General features: G+C 45.0%; 1 protein-coding gene across 4 annotated transcripts; it reads left to right on the top strand.

Moving 5' to 3' along the window:
* Positions 1–1,060: 1,060 nt before the first annotated feature.
* Positions 1,061–25,751, top strand: NAB1 (NGFI-A binding protein 1). Of its 4 annotated transcripts, none has more exons than XM_048952910.1 (8): positions 1,061–1,311; positions 5,378–6,211; positions 11,729–11,862; positions 12,900–12,951; positions 18,378–18,488; positions 20,677–20,818; positions 22,023–22,172; positions 23,224–25,751. In XM_048952910.1, exons 2-8 carry the CDS (start codon positions 5,393–5,395, stop codon positions 23,313–23,315), a joined length of 1,500 nt encoding a protein of 499 aa, XP_048808867.1. In that variant the 5' UTR covers positions 1,061–1,311; positions 5,378–5,392; the 3' UTR covers positions 23,316–25,751. The 4 variants fall into 4 exon arrangements, with proteins under 4 accessions (XP_048808867.1, XP_048808865.1, XP_048808869.1 ...); XM_048952908.1 differs by lacking the exon at positions 1,061–1,311 and adding an exon at positions 1,452–1,817; XM_048952912.1 differs by lacking the exon at positions 1,061–1,311 and adding an exon at positions 1,454–1,817 and having other exon boundaries at positions 5,378–5,557.
* The last annotated feature ends 856 nt before the right edge of the window (positions 25,752–26,607 follow it).

The raw sequence follows: 26,607 nt of genomic DNA, 5'->3' as shown, positions 1-26,607 counted from the left end.
GCAACCTGTAGGGACTGTGCCACCAAGAGCGCACGAGGCAGCGCGCAGGCAGGGTAAGAGTTTTAAGACTGCTGACTGTGACTGCATATAGCTTGCAATCATTACAAAGAAGGTCTGAAGTAGGGGTCGAGTCCAGAGTTAAGGTTCTGCCGCCTCCATTACTGGATCCACCTGATCTACGTGCATTGTTATCGTGACAAAGGCTCGCACCACAACCACTTCAAAACCGTACAGCACGGAAGTAGCTGTAAAGTTACCAGGACTGTTTCCAGCCCATCCTTCCCACCTGCGCAGGGCAGACAGCCGCAATGTCGCATCAGTGGGTCTTTAGAGCAGGATGAGAGCAGCGCTGCGTCCCCTCTGGGACGGCGCTACAAAACGACAGCACGCTTTCCCGCTCCTCGCTGAGGAAAACCTCCGTTCTCCTCCTCGGCAGCCCCTGGCTTTCTGCCCAGCGCCGTCACATCGGCCGAGGGAGACGACGGAGCGGCCGCCGGCCTCGCAGCGTGGGCCGCGCCCCCGGAGCCACGCCGTGCGCACACGAGGCGGGGCGGGTTGGCGGACCGGCGGCTCTCGGCAGCGCGGTCAGCGGCTGCGCAAACGGCGCGTTGAGGATGGGCACCCGACGGCAGCGCGCTAGCCGTCATATTCGACAGCTTTAATCGCCGCGGCTGCAGCGCCTCGAGGCGCATGCAAAACCCGTCGGAGTGGGAGGGAGGAGGCAGCGCCGCGCGCATTTTTGCGGTCTCGCCGGGCAGCGCGCGGCTCGGCTTTCTCATGGGAACGGCGGAGCGCCCGGAGCGAGGCGGGGCCGCGCCGCTCCCCGCGGGCTCCCTCTTCGGGAAACTTTTAGGCCCGGCGAGGCGCGGGGTCCGGCGGGCGGTGCCGCTCTCCCCGCGCCGCTCCCTCTGCCGCTCCCGCCCCCGCGCGGCGGCGGCCCCCGCCGGGCTCTGCGTCACGCGGCGGCCGCGCGTGGGCGAGGGGGCGGCGGAGCGCGCGCGGGACCTCCCCACGTGACGGCGCGGGCGGCGCAGGCCGCTCCCTCCTTCCTTCCCTCCCTGCCTCCTTCCTCCCCTCGGTCTCCGAGCGAGCGCGGAGCTGGGCGGCGGGGCGGCCGCGCGGCCCCCCTCCCTCCCGGCGGCGGTAGCGGCAGCGGCAGCGAGGACGGGCTCGCCCGGCCGCCCCGTCCATGGGAAAGGAGGAGCCCGGGCCGGGGGGGCGCTGGCAGGAACTTCGGCGGGGCTGAGGCTGCGGCGCCGGGACGGCGGCGAGGGGAGCCGCGGGCGGCCCGCGGCGGAGGCCTACCGCGGGGTACGTGCGGGACCGGGCCGGGCCGGGCGGCGGCCCCGCGGGCGAAAAGCGGCCCCGCGGCGCCCGCTCCAGCGGGGGCGGGCCGGGCGGAGCGCTGAGCCGGGGGAGAGCGGAGCGGGACGGGGGGGCGGTGCCGAGGCGCTGCTGGGGGCATTGGGGCCGCCGTGCGGGAGCGGCGGCGGTGAGCGAGGCGGTGCGGAGCGCTGCTGTGCCCTCACGCGATTGCCGCGTGTTTCGGTTTGTTAAGAGTTGCAGCTCAGTGCCCGAGCGGGGAGCCCGCCAGCTAGGCTGTATTTTGGCACATCTCGGAGCCAGACGAGACTTGTTTAATTTGCAAAGTCTCGCTGCTGCTGCTGCAGCTCCGTGTAATTTTCCTCTCTTGCTGAAAGTCCTCTGGAAACGCTGCAAAAGGCGATGAATATGCAAAGCGCGGCGCTCAGCTCTGAACCCGGCGCGTCCTCAGGGACTTCAGAACGCCCCAAGTGATGGAGATGTATTATGAAACGGTGACTTTTGCCTCGAATACGGGAATGCGTGTTTCCCCCTCTTCCTATTGAATCGGTGACGCTCGGGTCCCGTCGGCGTGCGGCGGTACCTACGAAGAGGCGGTTGGGTTGGGCTGTGGATGGGGACGGGGCTGGCGGCGTTTGCTGCGCTGCCCTCCGCTCCCACGGCCCCGCTGCGGTCAGCGATAGGGTGGGGGCGGTAGGGGCGAGGGAGGAGGCGTGGAGCGCAGCCTGGGCGAGGGCAGCGCGGGTCTGAGCCGTGATTTCCTGGTTCCTGTACGGCTGGCACGGCGTGCAGCCCGACCTGTGCTCCAGACTGCTTTTTCTGCCACTGTGAATTTCCTGGCTTCATTGTTCTGTGCATGGAAAATGTAAAGGATGAACGCGTATCCTTGTAGCCCCTCGTACTCATCTCGCGTTGCAGCCCTTTGCTGTGAGGGCTGGCAGCTGGATGGGCTCAGCAGGTTCGAACGCTTGCTGTACAGCAGCACGGCATTCAGGTGGGCATCAGAGAAGCCTCTTGTGTTGCTGCTCCCAGAGCAGCTCATTTGGGGTGGCCACGGAAGAAGAAGAATAGGAATGCCCCTGATGCCCCAGGGCCTCCTGAGGTGCTCTCCCTGCTGAGGAGCATATGCAATTTGTGGTGTCTGCTTCTCACTGTCTGCCCATTGCATAACCCTTCTTCGTGCCTAGCCTTTGTCCCAAACGTGCTGTCCCTGCTGCTCTCCGAAATGGCAGCAAGGGTGAGAAGCAAACCGTTCCTACCCTCCCACCCTCCTTTTTGCCTCAGAGAAGCTGTTTAAACATCTCATGAGAGATGGGTAGCAGTGGTACCCCGATGAGCGGGTGCTCTGCGGCTGGTGTTGCCCAACAGACAAGCAGTGATAGCAGCACTGTGCCCTTTGGGTTAGGGGCTCCTGATTCTTGGAATGCCACACTGCTGTCTCAGCAAACCTTTGTTGCTGCTTCTCCTGTTTCCCGTCTCACAATTCCAGGTGGACCAGCTCACTGCCTCCCTGGCTGCACAGAGCTGACCTGGGGAGCGGGCTGGGAGAGGCTGGGCAGGCAGCACAGATGGCAGGGAGCAGGGCTGCCCTGTTGGGAAAGCTCTCAAGTGCTTGGGATGTTGTCGGGGTGAGCGTGGTCCAACTGGAGGAGCTCAGCTTGATGAGAGGAGAAGGGAGGTCGAAAGGGGGAGTGTTTAAAAACGTCTGCTCTGCGGAAATTAGGAGCGAGCTTACATTGGAAAATTTGCGTGGCCCTCTGAGGAGTTACTGTACTAAATTTGGAAAGCAGAATTGGTCTTCAAAGTATGAAACAAGGGGATTTCAGTCTTGCTTTAAATGCAAACCTCAGCGCAGTCTGAACTGTGGACTCACTGCTGACGCCTCCATAGTACATATTAATCCAGTTTTATCTGTCATGAGGAGATGTGTTGATTAGAGCCTCTAGGTAAAGGCTGCTCATGGGCTATGGTTGCTCCTTCCAGGCCGTGGGCTGGAAAAATTAGCTCCATGCCTTGCCTGGAGCGCTTGGGCTGTGTGTAATTTCGCTGCCACCTTCGTCTCAGAATTCAATTTGGTTTTCCACACAAAGCCCGTTTATGTAGATGTATGTAGATTCGATGCAGAGATGGATGTCTTTCAGAGAAAATGGGTATTCCCGTAGCAGTTATATAAACAAATTGATTTGTGGTATTGATAAGAAAAAGACAACATCATTTGAAGCAGGAGGGTAGGAACGGTTTGCTGAAGTGCTGCTGATCTGTGGGCCGTTAGTGTTGTCCTGTCAAAGTCTGCATGGAATTGGAGGGTTTTTCTAAGAACTTCCGAGAAGTAATGACAGCTTTTAGAATACAGGATTATGTGCTGCTTCAAGAATTTCCTTAAGCAGTGTGCCTCGTTTCCTTATTGCTGCTCCCATCTTGGAGTGTAGACAGTACTGAACTGTTGTTCTGCAATGAATGATTTTATACAGTTCAGCTCTATGTCTAAAAACACGCAGCTCTTTGGCATTCCAGTTGCACCTTGAGTTTCCAAGCACACAGCCTGGTAGGTGTAGGTCTCAGCAGCAGGCCCTTGGGGTGACTGCTTACATCCAACAGCTACTGCTGTCAGTTCTGCTCTGCAGAACTTTAAAGGACAAGATGTGCAGCTCTTTTATTTTTCAGGCCTTTATTTTCTTCCTGGGGAGATAGTTGGTATGTATCCTATCACTGCCACACGCATCTTTGTGAACTTTGTTGGCCGACTAATTTTGATTTTTGTTAGTAGATACGTAAAGATATATTCATTCCTCTGCCAGTCCTGTGCTGAGGGTATATTTTTTTTGCGTTTCATTAAACTGGCTTCCCCCCGTTGTGTTCTCCAGCTGCAGATTTTGGGGTGCTACTATGTTTTCTATTGAAGCATGATGTGATAGCAGAGGCACAGTAATGCTAGCAGACCAGTTGTGTGTTTTAGTTCTGTTACCTTCAGAACCAACTGCAAATTGCATGCGTTAGGTCTTATCGATTGGTGGTTTAGCTTAATACACTAATACTGGAAATTATCTGCTTGTAGTTGTGAAAGCCGCTGTGTAAGTGTGAGATCTTAGAGTTCTCTGAAGGGTTTCTTATTTGTGGGATTATTGTGGATAACGTGGGTTTTACAGTAACACCGTTCTCCCAAGCTGAAACCTGTACAAATGGCTTTCCTGCAGCAACAAGGACAGGCGACTGCTGCTGTTTGTCTCTTGGGAGCTTTTGGAGTGCAATTGCTGTATAGCCGAGTGCTATTTCATCTCGTAGCTATCGATGATCCACTGCTGTTAGCAAATGAAACAGGCAGGTGAATCCCAAGTCATGTTTTTAAGCCGTGTGTGTTGGAATCCATCAGAGTTCTTTTTTCGTCTGTGGATGTTGCTACTGTGATTAAGATGAGCAGAGGTATTGGATCCTGTGTATATGAAGTGGTAAAAATGGTAGAAATGCTTGGTTCTGAAGCAGTCCCTCACAGATCCAGCTTCGTTCATTCTCTGCGGTTCTGTGAAGCATTGCTTGCTTTTTCTGATTTCCTCTTACAGTCCTCCAAATTGACATGGAGGAAGACGATTTGAGAATTAAGGGGAATCAAAACTGTATTTTTATTTTGTTCAGAGGATCAAGTACTCAGTAATTCTTCTGTGATCGTTTTGATCTGAAGATATTAAAAAAACAAAAGTGGAATAGAAGCAGTGAGCAATATTGAATGACATTCTTGGGAACAAACATGAAGTGGGAATGCTGAAAACAAGCTGGTTTTGTGTTTGAATCATCTTCTTTGTAGGTGCATCGCAACTATCTACTGATTTGTTTTTTCACAAATGTTTCAGCTGAGTCTCTTGTTTGATAAGATATTAACTGGTCAACGAAAAAGAGAATTATCACCGATTTTATCATTTCCATATGTGTTCTTGTAATGAGAGGGGGAAAAAAAGAACAATCCTTTCAGTTGACAGTCGTAAGGAAAGGTGTAGGGGGGAAATGCATCTGAGTGTCAGCATTCTGATGTTCATCTTCTCTGTGCTTTTGCTGTCTGCAGGTTCTGTCATCCGTGATGGCGTCAGCGCTACCCAGAACCCTTGGGGAACTGCAGCTGTATCGAATACTACAAAAAGCAAATCTCTTGTTCTACTTCGATGCCTTCATTCAGCAGGGTGGTGATGACGTCCAGCAGCTCTGTGAAGCCGGTGAAGAGGAGTTTTTGGAGATAATGGCTCTGGTAGGCATGGCGAGCAAGCCGCTTCACGTGCGACGGTTGCAGAAGGCCCTGAGGGACTGGGTGACAAACCCTGGTCTTTTTAACCAGCCTCTCACTTCCTTACCAGTCAGCAGCATTCCGATCTATAAACTGCCAGAAGGGTCTCCTGCGTGGCTGGGGATATCCTGCAGTAGTTACGAACGGAACAGCGCTGCCAGAGAGCCTCACTTGAAGATTCCAAAATGCGCTGCCACAACTTGCGTGCAGAGCGTGGGTGCGAGCAAATCTGATGTGGTGGGGAGCTTATCACTACAGAGCAGCAGCGAGCCGAGGCTCTGGCAAGGACACCACACGACAGAGAGCGAGCATAGCCTTTCCCCGGCTGACCTCGGCTCTCCCGCTTCACCAAAGGAGAACAGCGAGACGCTGGATGCCGCTGCTGCTCTGTCAGTTGCTGAATGCGTAGAACGTATGGTTCCCTCCTTGCCCAAAAGTGACTTGAATGAAGTCAAGGAGTTACTGAAAACAAATAAGAAACTGGCAAAGATGATTGGTCACATCTTTGAGATGAGCGATGAGGACCCTCACAAAGAGGAGGAAATCAGGAAGTACAGTGCAATATATGGCAGATTTGACTCAAAAAGAAAGGATGGCAAGCATCTTACTCTCCACGAGGTAAAGTCCCTTGAGCAACAGTGGGCTTCCTCCCCTATTTTTGCACTTTCTGTGAGGTCCTGTTTATAGAGCACACTTTCAATGGGCACTCTTGATTGGATAATGAGAGCTGCGTGTCTTGCAAGAGACGTCTCCAGCTCTGCCCGGGAATAGTCTTGGGTGAAAGAGAAACACCCGTGAGTGTGTGTGAGTGTGTGTGAGTGTGTGTGAGTGTGTGTGAGTGTGTGTGAGTGTGTGTGAGTGTGTGTGAGTGTGTGTGAGTGTGTGTGAGTGTGTGTGAGTGTGTGTGAGTGCGTGTGAGTGCATACCACTGACTTCAGCTTTATGTCCTCAGAATGCTCAGTCACTGCTACAGTCGTTGAGACAGAGGGTTTAAGCACTGAAATAGCACACTGGTGTTGCACTGAGCATGTTCCTTGGGACTCTAGGCACTCAACACCTTTTTATACCAGTCTTGTCTTCGTATTCCCTTGGGCCTTTTGAGCATAAGCTGGTTGTTTAGGAGACTAATAACTAAGACAACTTGTGTCTGGTAACAGAATGACCTGGCTTGGTTGCTACACTCTGCTCTGGACCCTTCTCTGTAACTCATGAAGTAAATAGGGTTCTGAGGATGAGGTTCCTAACCTGGTGGGGTGTTCTTGTGGTGTTTGGGCAAGGATGAAACTTAATGATACAACCTATGGCACGTTCTTCAGGGAACACAGTGATCTTGGGCCAGCCAAGCCAAGTGCAGACAGTGAGAGTTGTGAGGAGAAACATTACTGCCTCCAGTAACGATGGGTGACTGTGCTCTGAAGATTTTTCCATCAATACCTGCTTAGTATCTGTTCCTTCCTGTCCTTAACAGTCCATGCAGGCCTCTTTCGCTTCGATTCTGGCTTTCTTGAGGCTCGTGCTGCGTATGTTGTAACACGATAGGTGTGTCTGTGTTGGGAATAGTTCCCTAATGCTGAAGTACAGTACAAGAGGAGAACAAACATTAAGTCGAAGCAGTGCCAGAACAACTGTTGATATTAATGCTGCATCAGCATTTTTACAGTTAACAGAGATTGCAAAATTTCAGTTGGATTTAAAATTTGGCATGTAAGACTGAGCTCCCAAAAGGGAAGGCAGTGTTTATGCTACAGGAGTGCCAAAAAAGCTGTATTGGCTTTAGCCTTTTTTCACTTCAAGAGGAAGTTTGGTAGGTATGTTACCCATAGTTCTACTCCTGAAACAAGATTCTCTTTGTGTTTTTGACTTCATGGACAGAAAACAAAATTTTTCTTTGCATTCCTGCTTATGTATTTTTACTTGAAAGACAGCGTGCATTACTAGCAGTGACTTTACAAGGAGTTGAACAGCAGAGCAGGGAGATACCTCATGGAGACTTGTCATTAGTAAGTCATGTTTGCACTGCATGTTTCAGTTGCACACCTTTCACTTATTTGCTTTGTGACTATGTCTGTGCATATGATGTATAGAGTTCCGATATGCAAGAACAAATATAAATGTAGCCGTTCTCCCTGTCCTTGCAGAAGTCTCTCCTGTAACAGAACATGTGGCTTATGAGGTGAAGGCAGGATTTGAGAGGCTAAATTGTGAGGTGCCCCATGTGTGTTGCTGCAGTCAGGACTGGGAGAAAAGGCTTCTCCTCACTTGAGGGTGGGTGCAGTCAAGGTCTGCAGCACAGCACGTGCAGCCATGCACTTCTTCCATCTCTTTGTGGAATAGGAGCTGAAGAAATTAGTCTGAAAGGAATCTGGGCAGACATCTCCTCAGACAGCAAGGTGGGCACTGGGGGGTGGGGGTCAGTGTGTGTGTTAGGTGTGCTGGGCTCTCCGAAGTTGGCAGTGTGAGCAGTGGGTGCTCGTTTGGAGGAGCAGGGTGCCAAAGGACTGGAAGGAAGGAGGACTGCTCTGCCCTGTGACTGTGTCGTAGTGCAGCTGTACAGATCATTGTAAAACCATGTTTAAAGCTGGTATGAGAGCATGGTTTGGCTTTAGGAAATATTTCTATCGCTATTATGACTAAGGGCATGGGATCAAAGGAGTATGTGGTTGACTTGTGCCTCACTTACGCATGTGAGGCCTCGCTGAACTTGATGGGAGCTGCACACATGCAAACAAGAGGAATTTGCTCATAACTGGTTTACTGTTTGCTTAAAGAGGCTGGATATCACTAAGTTTTGTCTCAAACATTTTTCTCCCATTTCTGCGTTAAAGCACAAAAGGCACAGATACTGAATGACCCCTGAGACTATTTGTTGTTTGCAGTTTGGTAAACCAGAGTTTGCCTTTTTGTGAATTCAATTTCAGTGGATTTTTATTTTCAATGACTTCAGCATTTAGATGCTCTGAAGGAAGGACCTTAAACGAGCGGGGAGGTAAGTTTCTGCTCGTCCGGATGTGATGTTTCTGCACATGTTAATACATTCCAAGACTCTCCTCCTGCCTTGCAGTTCCAAGTTTCTCCTTGCAGCTGGCAGTGAGCAGCTGAATAAACTTCTCTGTGAATTTAAAAAGCTTGAGTAGTGCATTGCTTCTTACGGTAAAGAGCAGGGCACTTCTGACTCCTCAAGCAGTGTGGAGTTGCATGCAGACTTGCCTTAAACTTGGTGGTAAGTAACTGAGAGCTTTCTGTTACTGTGTGAACTCTGTGGTATCCCAAGGGACTTGAGCAGGCATTAGAGACCAGTGAGAACTGGAACTGCTGAGCTGTTCTGAAGTATGTGCTGTTGGTAGCATTATCTGTGTGAGGCACTTATCTAATCTAATGCAAAGTCTTTGAAAAAAAGAGGCTCTAAAACTAGTAAACATGCTGTCCTTTATCCATCCCATTGTCTCGGTATTGCACAGCTTTTCAGGCGGGAGAGCGAGTCGTGTCTGAAGTTGGAGTGAAGGAAGGATGCGTGTGAGGCACGGCCTTGTACTCAGTGACTCTGGCATGTTTGAGTCAGATCTGTAATTTGCGTGTTGGTGTTTCAGTACTTGTCTGGGTACCTATAAAACTGAAAAAATCCTGTTTAGTAGTGTGAGAAACAGGAGTAAGAAATACAAGCAATAAATTCTGTCTAACTCAGTGTCTTCCTTTTTCTTTTGTTGACTCACCAGAACAGTAAGGCTTAGTATCTAATTATGTGATTCTAAGTGGGTAGAAGGAGGGTGGAGGGGGAGGGGGGGAAGACTATAAACCCCATCAGATGGGAATGTACCCATCCTTGGCTGTAGAGCCTGTACGGTCACGTACTGCTCTGTCATCAAGGCTTCTAGCATACAGAATCGTACTATTCAGGCATACTGTACTTTCTCACAGCAGGATCGTGCCTCCTGAAAAGGCAGGAAGCCATGATGCAGTTCAGTAGTCTGCATCTGACCTCAGAGGAGAAACCAGGAAAGATCAACAAACAAACATTTGTCTTTTCTTATGTATTAGGATAAACAGCATTTGTCTACAAGTACCCAGAATGTTCAGCCGTTTTTTGCTCTTTGCAACCTTTGTTGAGGGATAAAAAATACTTTGAATTATGTTGTAAACATCAGTCATATTATTCATCCTGTGCAAAGTAATAGCTATCACTCTGACAGAAATTAGCACCTGCTTTGGATGGTAATTCTTGCCATAGGTGCTGTATTAACCTTTTATTTTTGTATTATTTTTCCTGGGTTCTTTCTGAAAAAGGTAGCCATTATAGCAACAGTTCCTCTCAAATGGGTAATAGTTGGTTATTTTAGCATGTTGTTCTGTAGGAGCGTAGTAACCTAGAGATGTTGCACAGAGTGAACTTCAGCTTCCGTGTGCATCTATCTCTGTGGGGCATTTGTTGTCTGCACGGAGACTGAAAGTTCAGGTCACATATCCAGCTGGCCTGTTAAAGATATGTTTGTGCTCTGCTTAGCATTCAGGTATCACAGGAAATGTCTTAATCAGATCAGAGGCTTTTGTGCTGAAGAAGAGGAAAAAATGCTTATGAAATAGCAAGAACAGTTGTGTTCCTTGTGAGGTTTCACTGCGTGCTGGCTGCTGAGAGTCTCAGCTCTGCTGATGCATGTTTTTTCCATCCTCCCTGGTGAACTAGTGTGGCATTAGACAAAATTTCTCTTTTGGCTGACATCAGGAGCTCTGCTTAAGGATGGTGTGCTCCTCGTGTCGTGTGACAGCTTCTGTCCTTCAGGGATGGTGGTGCAGTGGTTCAGGTGAGCTGCTAAGCTCCCGTTTAATTCAGGAGCAGTGCTCTGCAGTGTGATAGATAGTGAGGTAAAAAAGCACATCCTGGCATTAGGACCCCTAGCATTTGAGGCTCCTTGTGTGTTTGTGCCTACCTTCAAGCATGTCAGCCTACACACTGACCTGCTGCCACTCTGCACTGCCACCTCAGCCATGCAGGGACCAGGGATGCCACAATTTGGCCTGTGAAGAGTATCTCAGTGTGCTTGAAATAACCTAGCTGACTTTCAATGTTTATTACTCTGAGACTAACACAGAATGTATTGCTGATGGCAGCAGCCGGTCTGAGCTCACCTGTGAGAAGCCAAGCCTGTGCAGAGCAGCTTCCTTTTGAAAAATAAAAGATATGTGTGCCCTCTGCAAGAAGTACCTGCAGTATTGTTATGCTGTCCTCTTGCTGTTACGCCTCGTGACGATTGCTGGCTGTTCTTTAGTTAAGGAAGAAGTGAAAATGTCTCATCAGCCCATTTGCTGTGGAAGGAGCAGGAGGAATCTTTTTTTCCTGCATCCCGGTGTGGGTTTTTCTCATGACATCAATAATTACATTGATTGTCCATAGTGCTGATGGTGTGCCTTTTCAGACTGCGATGTTGTTAAGCTGTTACAGTTGCTGGCAGTATCACCACTTTCTATAGGCATCTGAAGTACATTATGAAACCATTTTGAGCCTTAAGGCTTTTTTTTTTTTTTTTTTCCCTTTATCAAACTATTGCCAGCAGCAGAGCCACTAGAAATGTGTCCCAGCAGGCTTGGGAAAACATCCTTGAAACTAGTTAGATTTGATTCATGTCTGAAGATAGTCTTCACAAACACCAGGGTGAGAAGCATCGCTAAAAAAAAGTTTCATCCTTTCTTAAACCATCACCTTCTACGGAATGTATGCTGTATTCACCAGGGAAAGCCATCTGTACCCACACTGTCAGATTTTTTTTCAAGTCCGGGGCATATTGCAGTTATAAAAATAGTACTCCCTGTAAACCAGGCTTTGGGAGCCAACCAGTGTGAATGCTCAGAGCTCCTGTCTTACACAGAGATTTAATTAACGCTGGGTTGAGGCACAAGCAGAGCACATCGAGGGTATTTCAATAATGCTTGACTTTAAAGAACGTTCAGTGCACTTTGTATCTTTTCTCAGAAGCTTTTGTGTATTAAGGATATAGATAAATGGAAGAAACCATCCAGGGTTTAGTTTACCACTATAAGTAATCTTGCTTGCTGTTGAAATCTTTTAGTATTTCAGAAGTGGGTACGAAGGTAGAGGGTGAAAGTATTTGGAATCACAGATGTGTTTTTGTCTTTGGTTTCCAGCTAACAGTTAACGAAGCAGCTGCTCAGCTGTGTGTGAAAGATAACGCGCTGCTGACCAGGAGAGATGAACTCTTCGCGCTAGCTCGGCAAATCTCTCGAGAAGTTACGTACAAGTATACTTACAGGACCACCAAGTAAGGCTTTAATTCATTCTAAAGACCTTCACTTAATCAGTTTCACAGCATTTCTTCTCAAGCACAAGAGACTCTTTCTTCTTGCTCTCTAGCTAGCAAAGTGCTCTTCCAAGTAAGGTAGGAAAGTGCTGTATAAGTCTTGAAGCTTTTAAACTGCTCAGATTTAGCTGTCTTGAATCACCTTTTTATTTGTTCTCTGGTGCACAGATTTGGCAGTGATAGTGCAGGTGCAAAGGCATCTGAGAGGGTAGCGTTTCAAGTATAGGAGGCATTTGAGTGTTTCAGGGTTAATGTAAATAGGCAGAGTAGCCAAAAGCTTCCTAATATGCCGCGTTTTTGGGTTTGGTGGTGGTGGTGGTGGTTGTTTTTACATTGCAGACTGAGTTTGCTGGTTTCCAGGGAATGAGAAAGATAAGATCGTAGGGAGTGTCTTATGAACTTGGTTGAAAAAAAACTGAAGCAGAGTTCTAATTTCAGTTGTTAATGTTCTGTTAGGTGAACTGCTGTGGAATAACAGCAAATGCTTAATAGCTTCTGATTACAATTAAAAATGAACTTTCCTTCGTATTTATTACTTCCGGATACTTTCTATGCATTGCTTTCACATTTTTACTCTGACCTTTATTGCGATATCCTTTCCATGTATGTTTTCATAACACTTCTGGAGGCTTTTTGTGGTTTGTTTTTTTTGTTTTAATCTCCTTCCTTCCATGATGATTATATGTAAATACAAATCCATTCTGGGTAGTCAAAGTAAAAGGCATTTCTGTGATTCTCTGTGCTCAGGCAGATTTCCTTTCTGTTCAGAATGAGAGTGCATGAGTCTTCTGACACTTCTGAAAACAACACAAGGCACTTGTATACTTCTCCTCTGTGCTCAAATGGCTTTTAATGCCGAGTCCAAGTGAATTGCATGCTTTTCTGTGCATCCGACTTCTCCTTGCCTTACTTTTTTATTCCTTGACTGTTTCTCATTATCATCTCTGGTGATCAGGGTTAACCTTCTGTTTACTAATAACGAATGTCTTCTCTTCTAGATCTAAATGTGGAGAAAGGGATGAACTGTCACCAAAGAGAATCAAAATAGAGGTACAGTATTGTGGCTCCTGTATTTCAATCCATGCGTGCTAAAATGTGTGTGTTTTGAAGGGATCTGTTGAAGGAGCTTTGTCAGAACAGTATTTGGCACACACTTGATGGGTCTAAGAGTGAGGGTGAGAACCTCTGCTGGAATCTCTGAAAATGTACATGCTTGTTAGAGAAATCTGTAGGAGCAGGGATAATTTGCTTTATGGTAAAGGTGCTCTCAGTGTTTTGTGCTCACGATGTGTAAGAGGAGGAGGAATGGGACTAAGTGATATTCTGTGGTGGAACAAACTCAAGTGCTGTAGGAAATGTCTTCCCATAAAGCCTCTTGCTTAGATGTCGGTGTTAGGTGGGATGGGTTGATGGGTTTTTTAGTGGTTTTGGTTTTTTTCTCTTCTTTAGTTAGGTTGTGGTTCTTTTTTGTTTTTAAGTTGCTTGAGTCAACTTCTCATCTTGTCCAGACTGCAGAGTTCTGGGTACAGATTGATGGGGGAATATTGGTGAGCTCTGACTGTGCAATAAGCTAAAGGAGAGATACTATTGAAAAATCAAAAGCTGGCTAAAAGCAACATACATGATTCTGCTTGTAGTGTTAATTTACTGGATTTTGCAATTAATTTTGGGCCTAAAGCACGTGTACCCCTGGCTGATAAATACAGTTGCACAAGGTTTTGCTTAGGGAAATGAGTGTTCTGCTTTTTGTCAAGTTGCCACTGCTGGGAAGTAAATCTGAGGGCTTTTAATAAGTCACTTACTCAAACAAATAAGCACATGATGGTAAATACGTGCACTTGTGTAACTTGTAAGAAGAGCAGATCTTCCTTTCTCATTTTTTAAACAAATTGCTGTCTAATTTTTACACGGGTCTCTAATTTGTTGCTGGTCTTATGGGGTTTTCATTGTGCTGCCTGCTCCAAGAGGTGCAGATATAAATGCACATTAGAATGTAAGCTGGGGCTGAGCTAGAATTGCATGTCATGCAGATATGTGATATTCTTTAACTGCAGAGGGAAGCTTTATAGCATTCTGGAATGTGTAACACGATCTGTGGTAAATGATGCACCAAACACAAGGCTCTCATTTTTCCAGCTTTGTTACCTGTACAAGGGCTTTCCCTGTGCAGCAAACCCCAGCGGGAGCACTTAGCTTTGAAAAGGCAGTTCTGAATAGGTACATAGGTGTGTTCTTTTGTTACTGCTGTTTCAGTTCCACCAGCGTGCGTACAGTTGTAGTTTGAGTTTAAAGAAAGCCAAGCACACATGCACATTGAGAATTTACTTGTAGCTTTCATAATAATTCTGTAATGCCATTTAGATGTGTTGAGGTGTGCTTTGACCTCTGCCTGCTCTTCAATCTATAGGAAAGAGCTGGGAGAAGCTTTATTAAATGATTTTATGTGCCTTCACTCTGTTGCCAGCCTTGACTGATTTGTTGCAAGGTGGTTGTTTGGTTCTCCCTTCTCTTTTGTCCAGCCTAGCCTTAATTCGTAAGAGCTGGTGGGGAGTTGCTCCTCCTCTGCTTGAAATAGTGCTTCACAGACAATTAGATTTCAGCGTTAGAAAGCTTTTCCTTCATTCAGTGAGAATTGATGATGAGCAAGTAAGTGAAGTGACACACTAAGGGAGGTGCTTTTTTTCTGTGGGATCTTCATTGAAAGAAAAAGTAAAATTAAAAAGCAGTGAAAAACCTGGGAAGAGGGAGGACTGGGACAACCCTAGGGAATCTGCATTCTCTTAGTTTTTGAATGATGGGTCTGGCAGCTCTGCTTTCTCAAGGGACTATTTAGTTCAGTAATTCTGAGGATGGATGTTTACTTGGTTTTGTTTTTATCTACAATTGACAGTCATATTTTAAAATGCATATGCAAATTTGGTGTCTTAGTTGTGCAAATCACTGCTTTAGAAATAAGACTGTCTCCAAAATAAGAAATAGAAAATTAAGCTAAATGAAATGGATTTTCATATAACAAGATAGCGTTATTAACTATGAAATGCCAGCTGTCATTATCAACATAAATGCCTCTTTCTGTACAAGGGGAGTCTGCTGGGCTCCCCAAAGTCAATTGTTGCTGTGGTTTGTTGTGACTCTGAGGTACATTGTGAACTAGGTAGCTTTTTTCAAAGGTGCTGGGAGGGGAAGAGGCAGTATGACTCAGGAGGTCACTCCTGCTGATCAGATTTGAGTGGTCTGATACCTTGGGCTCTTAGGGGTTACATTTTGGAAAAGAGATCATAACGTTTTCAGTAAAATGAGAGTGGCAGTAAGCACTGTGAATCTGTTTTTTCCTTTCTGGGTGAATAATCTTCATCCTGTTTCTGAACGACCGTGGCTCAGTTAGCTGGCTGTCATGCTAATATTTGGATGCAGTGGATCAGAATGTAGGTGACTTGGTACTGCTAGCTCTGGCTTTGCTTTCTTTTCCTTTTTTTTTGTGAAGGTCGTTCTGTGCTTGTGTTCTAAGGCTGCCCTCTGTGTTCTGATTCACCATTCCTTTGCCCATTAGTCACTCGTGTCTCTGGAAAGCGTAATGTAAAATACGAGCCTGAATTTTGAAAGGTTTCACGCCCTTTTTTCCATACTGTGATAGATGGCTTAGTAAAGATGAGTTAATTTCCTGAAATATAATAACATGCAAAAGAAAAGAAAAAAAACAACCCTACAAAACTCTGAAGGTCACACGTGTGCCAGCAGAGCTGTGTGTGCAAGCTTAAACATTGCTGGGTTACAGCCGCCGATGTACATTTATCCTCTTTATGAATATGAAACTCACATAAGCATTACAAAGAAACAATATGCCATGAATTACATCAAATTACCTGTAAAAGCCTCTCTCTTCCCCTGTGTGCTCTCCCCCTCTTATTCACAGAGTGGGTGGGCAAGCTGTGGGAGTGAAGTGTACAGAGGAGAAGGGGGGGAAAAAATTCCAGGCAAATGAGAGACTAAAGGTGCAGAGGGAGTGAAAAAAGGAGTGGAATGAATTGGGCTTTAGAACCAGTTGTTGTTACAAGAGAAAAATAGAAAGGAGTTGCATTTCCTAAGTCTGCTTTGGAGAGAAGGCAGAATAGATGCATGGGGGCGGAAGCGGTGCTACCTCTTCTGTCTCATCCACATAGGTGTTGTGGGGCAGGGGCACCCCTTAATTTGTCATCTTCCGTGACTCAGTACCAACAGCACTCAAAGCGATGAGCTGTTGGGGCAGCACTTAAAAGGCAAAATAAGTCACAGGTGTATCACGCAGTGGGCTCAGAGGGAAGGGCTGCTCAGCATCGTGCTGCTCTTTGTTGGGATTGATGGGGTTCTGCTCTCAGATACACCACCGACAGCTAAGAAAGGAGAGAAGCGGAGAACCAAACGTGGCCTTTTTGTCCCTGGGCTTGTGGCAGAAAGGAACTGTTCCGTGCCAGCGTTTCCGTTCAGCTGAAGGAGATGGGTGGGGAAGGCTTGCAAAAGCTGATTTCACAGTGCTCTGGGGGAGATGCAGGAAGGAAGGGAGAAGTGGAGGCTGTGAGGAAATGTCTTCCCCTGGTGCCAGTATGGATGAAGGGGGAGAGAGAGAGAAAAGGCCCACCTCCCATCTTTGCTGAGACAGTTGAAAAGCAAATCAGCGTAAGTGTGGGATTTGGCTGTTTTTCTCGAAAATGGCAGAAGCAGTAGAGTCTACTGTTTGCATAGGAAAAAAATGTCATTAGAGAGAGCAAAAAGCACATGTGGGACTGGGAACATCTGCTGCAAGAAGCCTCTTGAAAAACAACTGAGCAGCGGCGCAGCAAAACAGAACGGCGGTGCTGCACGAAGCGGGCTCCTCTGGCGTGAGGAGGGAAGGGAGCGGCGAGGCAGACGTGGTGCAAAGCAGCCCTCAGCAGCACCGCACTGCGAGTGGGAGCAGCCAGCAGCAGGGAAGGCCTGCAGGGTGCCGCTCCACTCTTGCATTGTCATCCGAGAACCATAGGCAGGAGTGATGGGTGACGGTTGGTCTCAGCAGCATGCGGGGAGGCCTGCTTGTAGGAAACAGCCTTTGCTGTTATATGGGCTGTGACCACAGATAGATGGTGAAGAACGTGTTCCTGATTGGTTACTAAAATAGGATCCTCGGCGATACGTTCTTGTGTGTTTGCTTTTCATCTTCCTACACACAGTGATTTTTTTCCCAAACAAATTCAGGTCTAACTGTATGAAAATGGTCAGCGCTCATGGAAATGCACTGCAAAGTCTTTGTTTCTAGAGGATGAGCTGCTTTGTGGCAGTTTACCTGGTTATGAAATTTTACATACTTATCGTGTTTATTTTTCCCCAAGGGAGTATGTTGGGTGGATAAAAGCCTTATGCAATGATTCACACGTTACTTTTTTTTCTCCTGAAGCATAAGGAATAATTTATTGGCATTATGCTGCACTCAGTGTTTTGGCCACAGCTGTTCAGGTTGGTGTGCAGCCCCCAGTTTGCGCAGACCTTGTAGTCTTTCCTGTGATTTTTCTGGAAGGCCTCAGTTCAGCTTTCTTGGATGGTAACATATTTGTTTGGCTATTGTCAAAAATGTTTTTGCTTGCATACACTTGCCTCCAAAAGCCAAAATGATAGTTACGATAACTGTACTACTCATGGTACTTGAATACTCAGTTACAAATGTCACTGTTTTCAGGTTTGAGTCTATTTTAAGTTCTTTAGTATTTTCTCAGATCTGAAGTCACCTCCACTCTGCCTTTGTAGATGTTTATGGATGTTCATCTGCTTTACATGGTCTTTAGTGCCAAGCAGGATAAGTTTTTCATCTTGAACCATTGCTCGGATGATTTATGTATTGTAATGAAGTCTGGCAGGCTTTCACACAAACTTTATTTGCTTTATTTGTACATATGCAAGCTGCAAGAGAGATTTGCATGTCATAACCGTTTGAGGCTGAAAGAATTCTTGAATCCTGGTTTCCCAAGTACCTAAAATCTTTGCAGCGTGTTTCATTTGGTTACACTAGTATGGTTTCTACGTGTGGTATGTTGAGTTTTGCGAGGTTTCACTCAGTTTCTCAAGGTTAGTATAGCCATCTGCTGTGCCCTGGTCTTTGACTTACATGTAGATTTGATTTCTTAATCTCCAAAGCTGCTGTATGTAAGGAGCAACAGAAATGATGGGCCTGAATCTACCTGGCAAAGCTAGTTTACGTCAGTGACAGCAATAGTCTGAATTCACCTGTGAGAACTGTGAGAAATACGGTTGTCTGTGTATGGGACGTTAGATGTATAGTGGGTACTGTAGAGAGACTGTGTGCATTGTAGAGACAAACTTAAATATTGTGGTTAGCACAGACATCTGAGCTCCAGAGCGATCAGTTTGGGTTGGGTTGCGGTGTTCCTTTGAGTATGCAGAGAGATGGGGTGTGGGAAAAATTAATCATGCCTTTCTCTTGGTGTTTGGTTTCTTCTTGTGCTCAATAGGATGGTTATCCTGACTTCCAGGACGCAGTCCAAACGCTCTATCAGCCAGACAAAATGCCGCTTGCTTTGGCTAAGGGAAAGAGTGAGGATTCGGCAGCTCTGAATTCCCAGGTAAATTAACAGCACTACACTGTGAATGCTATAGACCAGGTCTTTGTACATTGATTTTGACGTATTGGTTCGATGACTAAAGGAATTAGCTTCAATTTTCAAAGGCTACCTAGCGTATCTGTGATTGTGTCACTCTTAATTTGTAATTAGCTTCTGAAACTCTTCTGACAGTGTTCCACCTTTAACCTTGTTTGCTCTGAGAAGGCAGAATGTAGCTTAGAGGGCTGGAGGAAATGAAGTGGCCTATTGGGTACTATTGGTACAGTTTGTACTGTGTACTTGAATTATTCACTGTAAATGGAAACTTGTTGCATTTAGAGAATAAATGGAGTAGGAGATCTTGGAATCCTTGGTTCTGACATTTCTTTTTAAAAGAAAAGTCCATTAGACTTAGGAAATAGAGAACCTCTGGATCTAAAAGGATACATTCCCTTTCTCAATAACATCCAGCTTGGTAGGAGTCCAGCATTTTCACGTTTCAGAAGGCATTTAATAGGTGAAGGCAGGTTTCCAGTTCTTTCTCTTTTCTGTAGTGTATCCCAGCCTTGAAGGCAAATGTAATCATGGAATTTTCGTGTAAGATTTTGTTTGGGATCAACTCTTCTGTTTTCTGAGACTAGATATGTTACCCTGGCTCGTGCATTCTTCTATTGCAAAGCAGTATCCAGTCATGAAAATTCTGTTCATTTTACTGCATCAAAAAGCAGCTGTGCTACATTTCTGATGTCACATAATGATGAAACAAACTTGGCTTTATGTGCTTTTGGTCATTGGTCACTGCTGTGCAATTGTGGAATTGAGATTTGTTTTAAACTCAGGTGGACCTTCAGCTTCTGTGGTATTATTCTATGGTGACCACAACAATTATTGCACTTCTGTTCTTTCTGTTGCAGTTAAACATCAAAGATGACAGAAGTCAAATGTTAAATATTTTACTCTTTTAAAAATAGCTTTTCAGTTCGAAAGTAGTAACAGGACTGACAGAGTAGCAAAATTAAAGCACAGTTGGAATTAAACCATTTGAAAATTGTTTCCTTTTTAACTTAATTCCCAATACCAAGCTTGAGCTGTCAGCGTTCTTCTGCAGAACCTGATGACCTCTAAGCAGAGTAAGTTATCACTGGTGTTGTTACCCTCCTGTCAGGGTCATGGCTGTGCTGGAGAAGCTCTGCTTTTTCTGCTCTGTTAGGTTGTCACCACATTTAAGTGTTGAACTGAGCAGAAGAAGAGCGTGGGAAGGCACGACTTTGGTCATCTACCAGGAAAAGCTGGGTACTCTGAAAGATGACATCACTTCTTTTTAGTGGGCATCTGTACGAGTTGAAACAGTAGGATTACAGTAGGTTAACCTGGAATAGAAATGAAATTTCTCCTGTTGATCCTTGGGGTTGATTTGATACGCTTAGTGTTCTCATGTTCATGACGGCTCTTCTAAACAAGCATTATTGACTTGTGTTTTTTTTTCTTTTTTTTTTTCCTGCAAAATGCTTATTTACATTCTTAAGAACAAGATCAAACTGGAAGCTAGAATTTTCTTGGCGTTGGATTCAATGACAAACATTCAGACGCCATTTCCTCCCACGTTGCGCTGCATTGTTTAATTTCACTCTCGAGAGGTGTATAGGTCTTGTTCTTCTTCTAGACAGACATTTCACACCTTTATCCCCCACAAACATACTGTCATCCTACACTTTCAGAATGGCAGATTTTTATGCTCGTATAGTGCTGTTTCCTAAAATAAAGATTCCAAGATGTCTGGTGAAATCTTGGCATAAGTTTTTAGCAGATGTTGCCATCGCTCTTGGAGTACTTTGTGAATACATGTATTTGAGCAGAGCTAAGACATTATTTTTCACTTCTCTTGAGATTCTCTTCACGTAACTCACAGCTCTAAAGCACAGAAAGTGTGTTTTCAATGTGTTTTCTAAGAACAGAATTTAGTGTTGCATTTTTGCATGGATGAACTGCAACTTGGATTTTAAGCATTCCTGAGTGACTCACTTGAACAGTATGAAAATTTTTATGGGTGCAAAAATACTTTGTTTACTTGATAGATTTGAAGAAACTGTAAAGCACACATCTGTACATATGAGTCAACAAAAATCTACATCTAGGCTGCTAGTCTTATCATCTGATATTGTTTTTTCCATGTTTTGACTCAAAAGATGTATGTATGCTTTATTTGCAGTCTGAAAAGGTGATGGCAAAACAGATGGAGTTTCTTTGCAACCAGGCTGGATTAGAGAGACGTCTTTCCACAGGGTGTTACAGGCAAAACTCAGAAGAGCACAGCCCCAATGGCATGTCATTAGATAATGTTGATGGACAAGGTATAGTAGCTTCCAGGCACGGTGTTGCTGTCAGCAAATGCATCTGAAGTTACACAATCTTTGTCAGTGGTGTTATTTATCTAAAATAGCACAAACAGAGCACTGAGCACTGAATGGACAAGACAAGATCTCTGCCCTAAGGTGCTTACAGTGTAAATAACACACTGAGGTGTACAGCCAGATTCTGCTCTGTTACTGTCATGCAGCTGGGCAAACTGCTTTCCCTACAGCTAACGTTCAGGGAGGGAAGAAGGTAGGGAGAATTGCTGTTAGTGAGGGCAGTGCTTGTCTCTAGTTTTATCCTAAGCTTTGAAAATAGAGCAGCGTTCAGGCTGTTGCATTTCATTTGTTCTCTTCCTTTGTGGAGATGGAAGGTAAAGCTGATAATGGAGTTGGTACCATCCATTTCCCCCCCACCCCCTCTTTTTTTTTTTTTTTTTTTTTTAACTTACCTGTGCAGTCTAGGAACAAAACTTGAGTAGCTGGCTATGTAAATTACTATGTAAATTCCTTAGAAGCAAGCAGATTCTTATAATGTTTGTAGTAGCTTGTTCTTCAGAAGGTTATAGTTTTGTGGTGATCTGTTTGATTTACCAACTGGCCATTTGCCAGCCTGCATTAATCTTAGGAATGTTTAGTTTGTTTGACCGGTTTCTGTTTAGATTTCTGTTTGGGTGCTGTGAAATGGGAGAAAATGTAAAGTATGGACAAGAAATGCAAGCAGATGAATTTTTGTTTATTTGTTTGGTTTTTTTTTTAAAGCTAGATTTTTTTTTTAAAGAAGCAGTAGAGGGAGGAACTAAAGGAATGAAAGCAGTAAGCATTGAAACGTCTGTTTCCATTTGTGTATGTTGATGATGCAGTGCCGTATACAAGTGCACAGAAAGAGTAGGTGTGTGCAACCAGCTCTTCTTGATGTTGTGTGTTGCTTTATACCATTTATCCACTGCGCAGTGGCACTGGGAATTTATGGGATGTCAGTGGGCTTCTTGAGCAGAATGAGAGATACTTGCATGGATATAGAAGTATCCACTGCCTGTGGAGTAGTCTGCATACCAGCATATTCATATAACAGTTGTTCTGCTAGAAAGCCTCCCAGCAGCCAAAATTTGGGATTCCTGACCAAATTAGTCTGTTTTGATTTTTGTTTCTTATTATTGCTTTCTTGTTAATGCATCCGTATTTCACTGTGAACTGCTTCCAGGTGAAAGGCCGCTGAATCTCCGGATGTCAAATCTTCCCAGTAGACAGTTGCAGCACATTTCACTTGATGGAGAGCAGCATGTTGGAAAACCTCTGTGCAGTGAATTGATCCGGCTTTACCCTGGTGGTGAGGCTAAGTCCCAGTCCTCAGGTTGGTGCTGTCCCTTGTAATTTAACCACTGTTTCTTACAGAACCTTTGATTAACCATTCAATGTGAGCTGTCTCCTGAATGAAGAAGGCAGCTCAGTGTGCAGCTCCTCGCATGTAACTTCTCAACCAAGGCTTCAGACAGAGCTTCAGGAGCGGTGTTACTTCTTAATCTAGAAACAGATTTCCTGTTATTTGGGATAAACTTAGAAGATGCAGTCGCTAGATTAAGATAAACAAGTTCTGGCATGTGTCTGTCCTGAGGGAGGTATTGACCCAAAGTTCTGCTGTTAAGTACTTATTCTGCAATCTCTCATTGATTGTAATAGGGCTTCAGCCTGTACAAAGGAATCAAACTGTAAATGTAGTTTTCATAAAAAGACTTCCTGTCCTGCCTGGTGCTCTTTCTGTACTCTGTATCATGCTATGTGTGCTTTGAACTGTGTCCCATTCACTAACTTCTACTCAAGTTTATCTTGTTGTTTCCCTGTGGCTGTGGGAGAAACTCTTAAGTTTCACACAAGACAGCAAGAATCCTTGGTGCATGGGTGGTTTCAGTTTCACAGTTGGCTCCTAAGATAAAGCCAGGGATTCTTGAGATTCTTACAGCTTTAGGAACAATAATAAAATCTCATCTGAGTTTGGCAAGTGCAATGGGAAAGAGGTTATTGAAGGAGAAGAAGAATCTTGCATGTCTCATTTTGGAGTGCTGAGAGCTCAGTTCCTTTTATTTATTTTTGCAATTTGACTGTCTCAATCACCAGGTGAAATGTGCCTTTCAAATTTCTAGTGTAGTCTCCACTAAGTCCTGCTCCTAGGGAGAATGGAATTACATCTGTGGGGATGATTGTCATTGCCATAATGTAAATGAGGTTGTAACCCAGATAGGTTAAAGCCCAGTAGGAAGGCCAAGAGTTTATCCATTTATTCAACTCACAGTGTACGTACAGTTAGTGGACCCTTTTTTTTTTTCTTGAAGTAAGAACAGAATACATTTGTTCCCAAGCAGTGTTTTTAACATCTCTCTTTCTTTCTTTTCTTTTTTTAAACGCAGAAGGCCTTGGTATCTTAAAGGATTTTCCTCACTCAGCTTTTAACAACATTGAAAGGAAGGTCATCAAAACAGAACCTGAGGACACAAGATAGTCATCCTGTTCTGGAAACCAGTGTCATTATAAGGAGTGAAACTTCACGAGAGAAGGAAAAACAGCCTTAATAACCAGTGTTGCCTCATTCAAATAAGAGATTTCAATAGCCAAAGCATAAGAACTGGTCCAGTAATCTGTGGAAACAGAAAAGCAAAAGACACTGCAAACTAAACAGTAATACAGGTGGATAAACATTCCTGTTAAAGTTGGTTTTATAACGTGGAAAGATTCACAAATTAATATTGTGGGTCTACATTATTTAAGAATGTATTATGTATTTGTATAACTTATCAAAGTAAATCTAGATGTTGGGACATGTATAGAGTCTAGTAGATGTGGCTACAGTTCATTTTACTTGAAATTTCAGTGTCTACTTTAAGTGTACCTAGCATAGACCTGGTTGTTAAACATTAGAATTACAAATCCTTGAAGAAGTAGGAGCGTGAACATCGTGGCACAGTAAACAGCAAGTTTGCAACAGTGTTTGTAGGAGAAAAGGAAGATGGAAAATGTATCTTCTGGTTTAAAATGTTATGTGGGTATAGCGTTCGGTAGACCTAGAGCCCGGTTCTGTATCATAGCAGATGTTCTTGACACTTACTATTGTTACATCACTTTTAATGGTTTCAGCAGCCTTTGTATAGTGCATTTACAGTAGACTACCTATCTACAGTTCAGGAGTGTAGAACATGCCAATTAAAATATGGAAGAGTCCATATTAGAGGTTCCCAATTTGATGTGAAAAATGTAACCGTTGGATATACCTTCAGTTTATCAGTCAGTTTCAGTACAATTGCTGAAGTTGCTCCTGATATGCAGAAACAGTAAGATCTTTTGGAGGAGAGAGACGAGGGACGACGTCTTCAGAATGTGACTCCTTATCAAGTGTTGTCCAGCCCACGTGATTCTATGAATACACCGTATACTGCATACAGTATGCCAATACGTTTCTTTATGTATGTGTTGAAGTAACATCCGTATTCTTTATTTATTTGACAGTTTTTATTTTTTTTTTGTACGTTTTCACTTTTGCAGATGTCATTTTATCTAAGGACAAATAATGGGCTTAAAACGTTGGAGTTTCCCATGCTGCGTTTGTGTGCATCCATCTTTCCTCTGTGCACCTCCCGCGTTAAGGATTGCTTTCCTGCAGTCAGAATAGTTACATGCCTTAGTTTCTGAATGCAGTTTTTTTCCTACAGCGTTTTCTGGAGGAGTGAAGGAGGGTTAAAGGACATAAGTTACCGTGCAATGGGTAGATTTCCACGTTCAGGTGTGTATTTCATGTCTGCAGTTGGCTCTGTGTCGTAGCTGTGTATTAATTCAGTCACAGTCCATCGTGCTCAAGTGCTCAGCGAAATGTGAGCTGAAATGTCTACACTGCAGTCTCTTATCACTGTAAACATACCTAATTATTTTATCACTTTTGACTTGTGGAACAAAGCTTTATAGTAGAAACACCGGTAAACAACTTTTTATACTATTAAAATGGGGTTTTTTTTAATTGTTTCTTGAACTGTATGGTACTGTTTCACTTCCTGAAGTATCTTACTTCAAGTGATGGAGTTTGCAGCTTTGCTGTTAGAAATAAGAGATTGAATGTGTAGTTATATTTCCTCTTTCCTGTTGTGTGAGCTAGTAGTATGGATAATTCTTTGGCTTGTAACGTTAGCCAGTGCACTGGTTAGTAGCTGAGTAGTTTTCATAAGAATATATGGAACTTGCTAAAGGACAGCTTAAGGTTTGAACTATACAGCTTGAGTAATAGAGCAGCAAGCCTTGAGACATTCAGGAAATGCTCTTTTTGTCACCATCTCAACTGTTGTGCGTGGATCACAGAAGAAGCTCTTAAGCCTGCTGGTCTTTTCAGTTGGAGTGAGAGGAAGGAGGAAGAACAGCAGCACGCTGTTTCAGTTGAGTCCAGAACTTATTTTGTAAACACTAATGTATTAAATTTGCTATAAATTAAAGAACATAACAGTTATATTTTCGAGTTGTAAATACAGTACTCTGTGTCACCACCCCTTGGTTATCTCTAGAACGATATTTCAGTTTAGAAGTCCAACAGGCCATTTCAGTCTCAGCAAGCTGGAAGCAATTTTTTTACTGGTTTGCAGCTCTACCTTTTTTGTTTTGTTTTTTTTTAAACCCTGAGAGTGGAGATGGGGAGGAGGGTGGGGGGGTTTAATACATTCCACAATTGCACATAAGTTTGGTAATAGCAGATATTCAAGCGTTGGTCTTTCCATGACAAGGGTCTTGGTGGACTGCAACTTGGCTGTTCAGTGGAGTCGGGGAAGGTTCACCCGCATCTGCTCTGGGCAGGTTGCTGGATTCAGGGTACTCTGGATCAGAGGCCAGCCCTGCAAATGATGCCTGTTCTTATTCACATGTTTATATTGTTGCTACAAAATAAAATTCACCGTGAGAACTCTTCAGTTTCCCCAGGCTTGTTTTTCTTTCTTTTTCTCCCCCCATTGTTTTCTCTACTGGGAGGTAATTGGCTTGGGATGGGAGAGGAGGGAGTATTTTGAACTGCAGCTTGCTGGCCAAAGGCTTTTCCTGCTCCTGTGGTTGAATCTGCCGCTATGGGTGGGTGGCCTTGCTAGGTGTGGTGGGCAAGGCAAATGAGGAAATGAAATCCAGCAAGGGGCTGCAGCCCAGCAGGCCTGCGTTATACCGCTCCCTTGCTCACTGATGTCCTTATGTTTGCTCGAGGATGTGACCAAAGCAGGGCTGTGAGATGATAGGAGGCAGTGATGGCCTGTCTTTTGGAAGTCAGGAGACAAAATGGCACTGCCCAGCCCTATGGCTGACTCCAGCAGTTGTACTGCTCCCCTGGTTCAGCTCAGTTTCTAAACAGCATCCCACGTCTTGATAGAATGAAGCGACAGAGTTGGAGAACAGAAATTGTGTGGGAAATGGGGTAGGAAAAGGGGAGAGAAACCGGGGAGCGGAAGTGCAAAGAGAAAGGAGGAAACAAACCATCCAAGTTGCAGAGGAGGTGTGCAAGTCTGAAGCAGAGAGAAGCACTCAGCCTGGTGGGTTCAATCCTCACACCTTCTCCCCACCCAAGCGCGATCTCAGATGTGGGAAATCTGAGCAAATAGTTCAACGTTTGCCGTTTTTTTTCCCCTGCACTTGGAGTGTGATCGTGCCCTGTGCTAGAAGAAGGCATGGAAGAGGCAATGAGCTGTGTGCTATTTTCTGAAGTGTGCCACTGTGGGACAGAATGTGCCACGAGGCAGTTACTGGTAATATGCCAGACTGCACATAACATCACCGCACAA

This window comes from Lagopus muta, chromosome 8 (genome assembly GCF_023343835.1).
Source record: "Lagopus muta isolate bLagMut1 chromosome 8, bLagMut1 primary, whole genome shotgun sequence".
Classification (NCBI taxonomy): domain Eukaryota; kingdom Metazoa; phylum Chordata; class Aves; order Galliformes; family Phasianidae; genus Lagopus; species Lagopus muta.
The sequence above is the reverse complement of the archived record's forward strand: the minus strand, read 5'-3'. Positions and strand labels throughout refer to the sequence as shown.